At 37.9% G+C, this 12,500-nt stretch overlaps 1 protein-coding gene across 2 annotated transcripts in view; it reads left to right on the forward strand.

Annotated features, from left to right (window-relative positions):
* LOC143021690 (retinol dehydrogenase 11-like) overlaps positions 1-12,500 on the forward strand; it is a 17,042-nt gene that overhangs the window by 1,430 nt on the left and 3,112 nt on the right. For both annotated transcript variants that reach the window (XM_076179318.1, XM_076179319.1), the window contains exons 2-7: positions 554-715; positions 971-1,063; positions 5,375-5,486; positions 5,865-5,992; positions 6,399-6,481; positions 9,589-9,700. In XM_076179318.1, the coding sequence (XP_076035433.1) occupies positions 559-715; positions 971-1,063; positions 5,375-5,486; positions 5,865-5,992; positions 6,399-6,481; positions 9,589-9,700 (685 nt within the window). In that variant the 5' untranslated portion in view covers positions 554-558. The remainder of the gene's footprint in view (positions 1-553; positions 716-970; positions 1,064-5,374; positions 5,487-5,864; positions 5,993-6,398; positions 6,482-9,588; positions 9,701-12,500) is intronic.

Here is a 12,500-nt window from a genome sequence, read left to right on the forward strand (position 1 = left end):
CCTCTTAGAGTTCAGTTAAAACTCTCGAACAAAATTATGAGCAATGGATTTTACTTTGACTAACATCAGATGGCTTTATTCAAATCAGGTAGTTCAGAGGCTAAAGAAAAAAAAATAGATGAACTGACAACATCCCAAGTATCATGGCTTGAAGCATAAATTTCAAGGAGGTTCCAAACGCCTAAATGAAGCCATTTGGTCTGTGTCAAACCACTGTAGAGTTACCACCAGATGTTGATAATTGAATGATGATATATTCTACATTACAGGAATAATTCATATAAATTTCACCGAACTTATTAAAGAAAGTGTAGCGAAAACAGTTTAACGAACCTCAGTGAATATTGATGGATTTAGTATAAGGAACCTTCAAATTGATTAGAATTTCAAGACAGTCTGCCATAAAACCAATTAATATGATAAAAAATCACGATAACATCGACCATAACAACTTCAATGTGAGTTCTAGATGCGGTATATTATTCAACTAGTATTCGTGGAATTCCCAGGAATGGGTCGGCTAGTTAAGATTAAATGTATATATTTGTTCCAGGCACAATGTGGCAAATGCTCCTGTACATAACAGGATGCTTAGTGGTGATGCTGGGGCTTTTAGTGGTGGTTAAAGGATGGGAATATCGACAAGGGATTGGCTGGTGTACCTCCCAAGCCTCCATGGAGGGAAAAGTCGTTCTTATCACGGGGGCCTCTGCAGGTAAGTTAGAACTCTTCAGGAAGTGTAAAATTTACCGCAGTCTTGGCTCACATCCTATTGGGCTTCAAAAAGAATATATATATATATATATATATATATATATATATATATATATATATATGTGTGTGTGTGTGTGTGTGTGTGTATATATATATATATATATATATATATATTTTTTTTTTTTTTTTTTTTTTTTTTTTTTTTTTTACACTACATTACAAGTATTTCCATTTCTTGTATTCCCCAAACTGAAAGGTCTTGGGAAGGAGACGGCTCTAGACCTGGCCCGAAGAGGTGCTCGTGTCATTATGGCTTGTAGAAACCTGCAAAAAGCCGCCAAGGTTTCAGGTAAGGGAGAACATACCACTTATTTCTCGATGTAATACTCTTGTTTCGCACGCTTCTTTTTTCTGTTTATTTTGCATTGCCTTAAAAACACAAACACACACACACACACACACACACAGAAATGTGTTCATGTTGGGAGGAGTTGATTAGTGGAGTTCAGCAGGGATCTGTATTGGCTCCAATAATGTTCGCCATTTATGTGAATGACATGGATGAAGATGTGGAATGTTACATGAGCTTCTTTGGAGACGATGCTAAATTGTTGAGGAAAATGAAAACTGAAACGGACTGTGAATCACTACAGACCTAAAATGGTTTGGAAATGGAGTCAGAAGTGGGAAGTGGACTTTAACATTAAGAAATGTAGCACAGTGGAGTTTGGAAAAAGTAAAAAAAGACTATACAATTGGAACAAAGGAAGTAAAGAAAATAGGATCTAAAAAAGACTTGGGAGTGATTATTTCAAACAAGTTGTCACCTGATGAACAAATAAACAAAATTGTCGGAGAATCCTGTAACTTGCTAAGATCAATAAAAGTGACGTTTACCTATTTAGACGAAGAAATTATTAAAAAAATAATAGTCATACTAATAAGGCTTAGACTAGAGTATGCTGAGACATTATGGTCACCAAGTACAAAAAAAAAAAAAAAAAAAAAAAAAAAAAAAAACAATAGAGCAACCACGAAAATGGCCCCAACACTTTCAAACTTGTCATATGAAGAGAGACTGGCTAAATACAAGTTACCGACTTTGGAACAAGGAAGAGAGGCGACCTACTGAACATCTACAGAATCATGAAAGGCACGAAAATACTTGATAGAGAGGACTTACTAAATTGGGAAAAGAAAAACACAAGAGGACATGGAAAAAAAAACTAAAAAAAAAAAAGGATAGTTATAGAAGAGATCTGAAAAAATCAGTTTTCCACACAGAGGGGTGGACACTTGGAATAAACTGAACGAAACAATAGTGTGTGCAAACTAGACACTGCGAGTTACAAAGGCGGGTCCCCACGAGCGTAACTCCCCTTCCTATAAGATACAACAAGGTAAATGCAACTAGGTAAATACACACACACACACACACACACACAATCACACACACGCGCGTGCGCATGCACGCACACACATGTACACGCACGTACGCACACACACACACACACAAAACAAGATGGCGGGAACAGAAAATTAAAACTGGCTTATACCCACTTAGATGTATTAATCTCAGGATTGAAGGAACTAAACGATTACCTGTCAGAAGCAAAACCAGACGTAATGGGAATTGTGGAGACACAATTAAGGGATCCACTAGTACCAAACAGTGTTGGTCATGGATTATACAATCACTGGCTTAGAAATAGAGAGGAGAAAACAAGGTGGAGGAGTCATGTTCCTGGTTAAGAAATAATTGAATGTGACTCAAGTTACATATTGAGAAAACAGGGTAGAGATGGTCTCAGTAAGAGTTGAAGATAGCGACATGAAAAGCTGAGAGTTTGCAGTGATTTACGTGTCCCCAAAAACGAGGTCTTGGAGAGATAGAGATTATTACAGAATGTTAGAGGATACGAAATCTTTATTAAACGAGATACTGAAGGATGGATATAAAGTGGTACTTATGGGAGACTTTCGTTGCAAAGAAATATGTTGGGAAGAGATGACGTTGAAAGGTAAAGAGGATCAATGGGGAAAGTATTACTTGACATGACTATAGAACATACAATGACACAATGGGTAAAAGAAAACATTAGAATTAGAAATAACGAAGAACCGTCGAGACTAGATTTATTAATTACGTCAGAACCTGAAATAGTAGACAAAATTTAATACAAGACACCAATTGCGAAGAGTTAGAACTAAAGGAGGAAATATATATATATATAAAGAAATGAGAAACACAGAAAGGGAAGACTGATGTATAATATAACGGACTTTGAGAAATTTAGGATATTTTTTATTAAAGCGAAATGGGAAGAGTTCTACAAGTAAGAAACACAAGTGGAAGAAAAATGGACGATACTTATGAACATCTACAAAGAAGGTGTGGATAAATATGTCCCAAAGCAAAAACAGGAAAAGGTGTATATTAAGTGCTAGTTTAATATAAGGTGCGGCTAAGAGAAAGACAGAAGAGATCAAGTTTGGAAAAGATGGAGAAAAGACAAAAAAACTAGAAAGTGGTAAATTTATATTAATCAAAGGAACGAATATGTAAAACTACGCAGAAAAGATAAAAGGAAATATGAAAAACAAACAATAGAAAAACTTAAGGATCAACCAAAACTATTCTATAGATATGTAATTGGTAAACTAAAAAAATAAACAGGAAATAGTGAAATTACGCTAAGGGAATATGGAATACACAGAAGACACATAAATGGCGGAAGTTATGAGCAAACACTTCAAATCGGTTTTCACTAGAGAAAATATGCAACATCGGGATGAAGGGAGAGAAATGACCCCCCACCCCCATGACGGAAATAAGAATAACACGGAAAGAAATAATGGATCAAATAATGAACCTTGATGTCAGGATATCGCACGGCTCGGATGGAATAGCAAATTGGATATTAAAAGAACGTAAAAAAAGAACTGACAGATACAAAATATAACATAATAAGTTGCTCACTCAAAGAAAGGAAAAATAACAGAAGACTGGAAAATGCTGATATCGTACCAATTTATAAAGGGAGAAATAAGGAAGACCCAACAAATTACAGACCGGTTTCCCTCACAAGCATGGTAGCTGAAATATATAAAAAAATATATAAAAAGTAGATGTTGTTCTCCTCCAGATGTTTTATCTGGAGAACAACATAATCCGAGACAATTTGGATTTAGACATGGAAGATCATGAACCATAAATCTAATCTGTTTTTACTTAAGACTACTAGACATAATACAAGAAAGAGGCAGATGGGCTGATTGTACGTTCCTAGATCTACAAAAAGCTTTTGATAAAGTCCCTCACAAAAAACTATTAAGAGAACTAGAAACTATAGGAGGAATACAAGGAAAACTACTGAAATGGATGGAAGACTTTTTGCATGGAAGAAAAATGAGAGTAGTGCTCAGAGATTATAAGAGTTTTACTTGGGAGGAGGTAATTAGTGGAATTCCACAAGGATCAGTATTGGCTTCAATAATGTTTGCTATGTGAATGACATGGACGAGGGTGTGGAATATTACATGAACTTCTTTGCAGATGATGCAAAATTGTTCAAGAAAATGAGTACTAAAACGGACTGTGACTTACTACAGAGAGATCTGAACAGTGTCTGGGAATAGAGTCAGAAGTGGGAAGTGGACTTCAATATAGAGAAATATAGCATAATGAAAAAAAAAATGATATCGGGACAGGATAAAATTGGTGAAAAAGAAGTAACGAAAGTGGGATCTGAAAAAGACCTGGGGGTGATCATTACAAAAGATATTATGTCCCCTGACAAGCATATAAGCAAAATTGTCGGCGAAACCTATAACATGCTAAGATCAATGAAAGTGGCTTTTACTTACTTAGATGAAGAAATGATAAAGAAAATATCAGTCACACTGATAAAGCCCAAATTGGAGTATGCAGCGACACTGTGGTCACCCAGTAATAAAAATAATACTAAGAAAATTGAGAGAATCCAGAGAACAACTATACGAAGATGGCCCAAACACTATAAAAAACATTCCATGAAGAAAGACTGGCAAAACTAGACCTACCGACTCTGGAATATAGAAGAGAAAGAGGTGACTTGTTGACCATCTACAGAATTATGAAAGATGTAGAAATCCTTGATGGAGACGACTTACTAAATTGGGACAAGAGAAACACAAGAGGACATGGAAAGAAACTCAAAAAGGACAGTTACAGAAGAGACATGAAAAAACTTTCCTCACAGAGTAGTGGATATATGGAACATACTAGACGAAAAAATAGTGTGTGCAAAAAAAATACAAGAATTTAAGAGCAAATTAGATATGGCGAGATACAGAGACGGCACATCACGAGCGTAGCTCCCCTTTCAGTAATATATAACTATTGAAATACAACACACACACACGCACGCACACACACACACACACACACACACACACACACACACACACACACACACACACACACACACTTATACTTATAACTGTTTTAATTTACTTTGTTTTGTATTCCCACTATATTCTATTATCACTTACTATGTAATTGTGTTATGTGAAATATATCTTATTCCAGTTATAATAAACATATATCCAAGTATGATCTTTATCTTAATACATATTTTTATGTAACATGCTTATTTCATCACTTTTTCATCGTATGTAGAGGAGATCCGGAAAGCCACAGGCAACAACTTGGTGGAGGTGCAGTTGCTGGACACCTCCTCCCTGGCCTCCGTTAGGAAATTTGCTAAAAACTTTCTCAAAAATGAGAAGAGGTGAGGCATGATCGTGTGTGCAGAGGAACAGGTAATTCCTTCCGCATGGCCTTTTACATTGTATTTTGACTACCACAATGGTATCAATGTAATCTGCGTGCCAATCCTTTGGTATCTAAAATTTTATACACTGTCAAGCAACCCCTTTTGTATCGGTAAATGCCTCTTAAAATTCTATTCCTACTGTCGCAAAAGTAGGTGTTAAAAAAAAAAAAAAAAAAAAGCAAAGTCTATGCAATTCGAGTCCAAAGTTCTTGGACAACATTGTAGTTTCTCTATTTCCCCATAAATAGCAGTGCTATTACAATCAGATTACGAGGTTGAAAATACGACTGGTCTATTGTTTTCCCTGTCTTACCTCTCTCCTCTCCTCTGCAGGCTGGATGTTCTCATACTGAACGCAGGAATAATTGGACCTTCGAAACTGACCTTTACAGATGAGGACAACGAGATAACGATTGCAACGAATCACTTGGGTCACTTTCTTCTAACTAATATTCTACTTGGTAAGAATCTTGAGAGGGAATCACACACACACACACACACACACACACACACACACACACACACACACACACACACACGACTGAATGGTGTGGTAGTACGACTCTCGACTGTTAATTCAGCGATCCGTGTTCGATTCACGTCCAGCATCAGTGCACCTCTCTGCTAGCTGGGACTCCAGACTCGTCTCGATGCACTTCGTCCTTGGAATTCTCACAATCCTCATATATTGTAACTTTGTTAGTTTTGTACAAGAATTCAGTACCTGTGTGTGTCCATGTGATATGTATGTATTGGATACACTTGAGCGTGAAAATACACTCAAAATGCGGCTGAAATACATACTTGTGAACGTATTGTACTCGGTTGTTGATTTCTATATTAGCAGTATAAAACCCTTTCTTTCAGGCCTCATGAAAAAGAGCTCACCCAGCCGCATCGTGACTGTATCTTCGCGAGCTCATACGGTAGATGAGAGCTTCGATATTGATGTAAGTCATTATTTTCAGTTCCATGGCCTACATTGAACTGTTGAAACTTGTTCGAGTAAGGCCAGTATATCAACAAACGTCAAGCAAGTCTGTAGAGTTGAAAACTAGAAACTGATTTGAGTTGGGTTACACTGTCATCATCATCATCATCATCATCATCATCATCATCATCATCATCATCATCATCATCATCATCATCATCATCATCATCATCATCATCATCATCATCATCATCATCATCATCATCATCATCATCATCATCATCATCATCATCATCATCATCATCATCATCATCATCATCATCATCATCATCATCATCATCATCATCATCATCATCATCATCATCATCATCATCATCATCATCATCATCATCATCATCATCATCATCATCCCCGTACTGAGGTAATGCTGATGTAATATTACAGCGACGAAAGTCCGTCAAAGATTCGTACCAGCTATGAGTTGAGATTAAGTCTCCGTAAAATTAAGTTGTGACTGCAGTTAGCAGACGACTTAGTTCATCGCAACTTACATCAACTTCCAAATTTATAATTCACGGAGCTTCTTTAGCTCAGTCGGTAGAGTTTTGGCCTAGCATCACGCACGGCCCCGGTTCGAATCCCGGTGCGACTGTCGGAATTATCTGTTAGACATGCGCTGTCAATGGATTACAAAGGATTACAAAGGAGCACGCCAGCAGGAGACCTTTTGGTCCATAACTAGGTCGGATGAAAAAAAAAAAATAAGTAGAATTATGATGATAAATAATTATAAATAAAATAAGTAAATATATAGGTAAAGTTAAATGATAAACAAACAGGTAAATAGTAAATAACAATAAATTGACAGAAAAATAATAACAAATGATAATCAAGGAAATAACAGGAAGCAAACAGACAAATGATAACAAACAAACAAATAGATAAATAATATAAAATAAATGGCAGGCATTACAGCATCTTGCTTAAGTGTTTATCTACAGGAAGTTTATTCCATTCATTAAATACACGGTTGGCGAAGTTGTTTCTACCCACTTCCAAGTTAAATCTATTTCCTGACAGTCTGAGACCATTATTTCTTGTCGGATTCTCATTCAGTGTAAAATTTTTGTCACTTTTGATATTGTAAATTCCTGTATGACCTGTATGAAGTCACTCATGAGTCCGCTTTTTTACAGAAAACATATTCATATGTTTTAGTCGACTTTCGTATGATTGATTTTTGATATTTGGAATAAGTTTTGTGGCTCGCCGTTGTATTTTTTTCCAATCTGTCAATGCCTTTAATGAGATTCGGTGACCATACAGAAAGAGCATATTCCAAATGTGGACGAACTAACGATTTATATAGCTTGTTAATGGGAGATGGACTTTTGAAATCAAAAGATCGCGCAATCAGTCCTAGAATCTTATTTGCTTTCTCAGAGGCCAAAATACACTGCTTAGATGATGTGATATCGTTACTGATAACTACGCCGAGATCCTTTACACTATACACTTTTGTTAACGAATTTCCAAATAACTTGTAGTCGTACTGGCTGTTATTTTTACCTATGTGCATAACATTGCGATTCTATTCAGGTATTACAACGACGAAATCCCATCAAGAATTCGTACCAGCTTGGCCACTGGCTATGAGTTGAGCTTAAGTGTCCGTAAAATTAAATTAGGACGGCAATTAACAGTCGACTTAGTTTATCGGGAGTCAGATAAACTTTTATATTTAGATTTTTAGAGCTCCTTTAGCTCAGTCGGTAGAGTTTTGGCTTAGCTTCACGCAAGGCCCCGGTTCGAATCCCGAGGTTGCTGTCGAAATTATCTGATAGACATATGCCGTCATTGGCGATTATATATATATATACATATATATACAAATACATATATATATTTATATATATATGTATATATATACATATTGCTATGAAGGTTGGACAGATGAGTGGAAAGGTGGTAGAGAAACACGGGTTAGAGCGAGAACACTGTATTACTGACGTTTCGACTACAAGTCTTCTTCAGAACAAAGACATCCAGTTCACAGTGGAGTTTGAGAAAGACAACCAATTACCATTCCTAGACACTGTCATCCATCGGGGTGAAACGGATGTAAAGTTTTCAGTATACAGAAAACCCACGAACAAAGATGACTTCATACACTACTTATCCCATCACAGCACACGCACAAAAACAGGAGTGATAATAGGTTTCTATCTGAGAGCATTGAGGATATGCAACAAAGAATATGTAGAAGAGGAGATGTCCTACATATTTAATGTCTTCCGCAAGCTTATGTACCCAGCAGGACTACTATCCAAATTGAGAAAGAAAGCGGAAGAAATTTACGCAAGACCGAAAAGTGACAAAGCTTCAATAAAATACCTAGTAGTACCTTTCGCAAAGGAAGCAAAAGCCATAACCAATACGTTATCTAAAGCCGGCATCCAAATAGCGTATAAATCCGGGCGCAAAATAAAAGACGTCCTAAGTAACAAACAAGAACAACACACCAACGAAAATAGCATAGTATACGGAATACCATGCAGTGGATGTCCTGCAACAAATTACGGTGAGACGTCACGGGGGTTGACAAAAAGACTAAGAGAACACAAGAACGACCTACGGCATCACAGGACTTCAAATTCACTGGTAGACACACACGGGCATTTACCAGAATGGGAGGAAGCACGCCCTATCTGCACCGGACTTGAGAGGAGAATGAGAAAGCTGGTCGAGTCCGCGTGCATAACACTGGGAAAGGTCAGCAACCACAGAGAAGGGTTCGTTAACTTGTCATTTGCAGCCGCCAGATTGGTTGTGGAGGAGGGAGTATCGGGCCAATCAGCATGCGACTTTCTGAAACGTCCAGCCGGATGAGCCATAAGGAGAGTATATGTGATGTACACACACGCTGTCTGTCACTCTGAAGAAGACTTGTAGTCGAAACGTCAGTAATACAGTGTTCTCGCTCTAACCCGTGTTTCTCTACCACCTTTCCACTCATATATATATATGTATATATATATATATATGTATATGTATGTATATATATATATGTATGTATATATATATTGTGTATGTGTGTGTATTTATGTTTTTATTTTTTTGTGGCAGAACATTAACGTCAATAACAAATCTTACCCAGGAAGTAGGAAATCATATTGCTACAGCAAGTTATGTAACGTTTTGTTCACCAAACAGCTGAGTCAATACCTTGAAGGAGCAGGTAAGTCTTTGTGTACTATTGTATCTCACACACACACACACACGCACACACATGCACGCACATACACAAAAGGTGTGAGATAGATTAAAAAAAATCTAGTAACATGGCTTAAAGAAAATGGAAAAAGAAAAGAAGCAACAAAACAAAGGGACCTAATAAACATGATAGAAATAGCTATATAAGAATCCGCAGGAAGGAGGAAATGACTTCTGGAAGGGGTGTTGTGACAAATGCAGAGATGAACTGGAACTTTTTTTACAAGTTTATCAATGGTAAATTTAAACACAGGAAAGAAATCATCAAACTAATACTGGGTGGTGAGGTTTTTGAAGAGGTTTCACCTTGAAGGTCATATGAGAAGGTTTTCAAAGAGGTGGTGAATATTTGTTTTGTCATTTTTTGACAAAATGCAAAAATAAATTCGAATTATTACGCAATGTGTTAAAAAAAATATCAAAATATCGGTAACAGACGATCTTTCCCTTCGCCGAACTTCGGCTGTTCTCGTAACGCTCTATAGGTTGCGATGTCAATCTTGTTTACATTCCGATGCATGCCACGTGCGTGCACCATAAAATGCCGTGCTATGCTGTCAGCTTGATCAGTGGTTTGTCATATTTCGTGTGCTAGCAAGGTTTTATCAAGTATTTAGTTCGAAAATGGTTTATTGTGTCGCCGCAAATTGCAACAGTGATTCGACGAAACTTTCTGCTGCGGATGGAATTTATTTTCATTCTTTTCCGAAAGATCCTGTTCGCAAAAAGGACTGGATAATTCGGTGCAATCGGCACGAGTCATGGAAGCCTGGATTGAAAGCGAAACTCTGTTCGAAACATTTCGAAAAAAAAAACAGTACACTCGGGACCCTGGCCTTGCTGAGTCACTAGGAATTAGCATGAAGCCCATTCTAAAAGAAGATGCAATACCGACAATTTTTGTCATCAACGAGACCCTAGGTTTGGCAAGCAAATGCCGTCGAAGGAGCACTGCTATTGAAAAAAGACAACACCTGAGGTAGGTGTATCAGTCTGTATCATGTGTATAGGTAGGCCTGTGTTATCTACGCTGTCACTGACAATCGTTAACAAGCATGGTTAGGCTTGACTATCGATTTCTAGGCTAGGCCTAAGGAGATCAGAAGTACAGTCATGACATAGGCTAGCTAGGCCTGTAGGCCTATGAATATGATCACACCACTCCACCAGGGTGACAGGCATGGCCATGATGACAGGGGTATCCATAACAGGCCTATGACCACGTCTTGTCGATTGGAGTCAACCAAATTAAAGTCTGTTTTTTGAGAGTCAAAGAAGTGGAATCCCCCCCCTCCCACCACCACCCAGCGGTGGTTAAGCCTATCCTTGACTAGGAGGGAGGAATTTGTACTGATATAGACATAAGGATTTTTTTTAAGCTTTTACAAAGTGCTTATGATAAATATTCACCTTCTATAAGTACCACTACCAGCGAAATTGAGATGGAATGTTTAATTGACCATATTGACAGTGCCAGGCATATGATTGATGGCTTCTCTTCCCCACAGCAACCAATGCCTATGGCAGATGATTTTATAGACATGTGTGTATCTTTTGCTAGCCTTCCTCTCCCTTGCAGTTAAATAATTTCCCTATTCTCTTCGCTACATAAGCCTGTTTTATTGTACCTTAACACAGATAAAAGCAATTTGTAATTAATGACTCCTTGAAATTTTTCCTGTAAATATGAAGGTTGGCATAGATCATGAGATGATTTATTCATTTCTTGAAAGTTCGGGTGTTACTCATTCAGCCTATGAAATCCACCTCTGTTGCAACTCAATCGTTTGTACCACCAAGTCCAAAGTTTCACAAACCTGTACAGGTTTTCATAAGTGAGTAGTTGCCCAGTTTGGTTGAAGGAGGTGGCGTCAACCCAGGCTGGATCTTTCACAGATGTCTTTGCGCCCCGCCGAAGGTAGTTGCCTTATCTGAGCCAAAGTGGGACAAACCCTTGGGTCTTGGGTGTAATAGTAGTGAGGAGTGTCCAATAGTGGTTACATGGTGGATAACATGATGGACATCGATCCTGATTGGAAACCAGACATGCTCGATACTGGGCACATGGACTTTGATGAACCTGACAGGTTTTGACTATCACTTTGACTTTCTTAAACAAACCAAAACAAAGATAGTTAGTAAAACACAAGGATATTTATTAAAACACATTAATTCCTCCTTGCATGAACAGATGAACTATGCTTGCACTTTGGACGTGATCATCTTGGTGGTCGTGTGGATGATTTTCCAACAAAATCAAAACCAGCCATGCTGGGCAAGCTGGGGCCTGGAAGATAGAGCCAGGCGCATCAACGTCTGCTAGGTATTAGGCCTATCATTTTACGCCTTCAGACCTTCATCCGCACATCTGATGACAAACTAACGAAATAATGTGTCTGGTCTGGTGTGGTGTGTGAGTGGTGGTGTGCATTTATGTATGTAAAGCGTGCATGGAGTGATGCATTCAGATGAACTCAACAGTCCTTATTTCCCGCACGTTCTGGGCGTTCATCCTTTGAAGGTTCCTTGCTCTAGACATGTTCTTCGTCAGTTGAGTTTTGTTTGGATATCCTAATTAGTTTGTACATGTATCCTTGTACCGTACCCACATTAGAACACGAAAGGGGCATCCAATTCCAATAAATCTTCTTCACTCGATGTGAAGTCACTTTCGTATTGCGTGCCGACCAAGTTGAAGAATGTAAACAACAGCTTTTACGTCATCAGTATGCCCTAGCGATGGAAAATGTAACTACGACATTGAG

This window comes from Oratosquilla oratoria, chromosome 42, assembly GCF_046742065.1.
Source record: "Oratosquilla oratoria isolate Oo_2021 chromosome 42, ASM4674206v1, whole genome shotgun sequence".
Lineage (NCBI taxonomy): Eukaryota > Metazoa > Arthropoda > Malacostraca > Stomatopoda > Squillidae > Oratosquilla > Oratosquilla oratoria.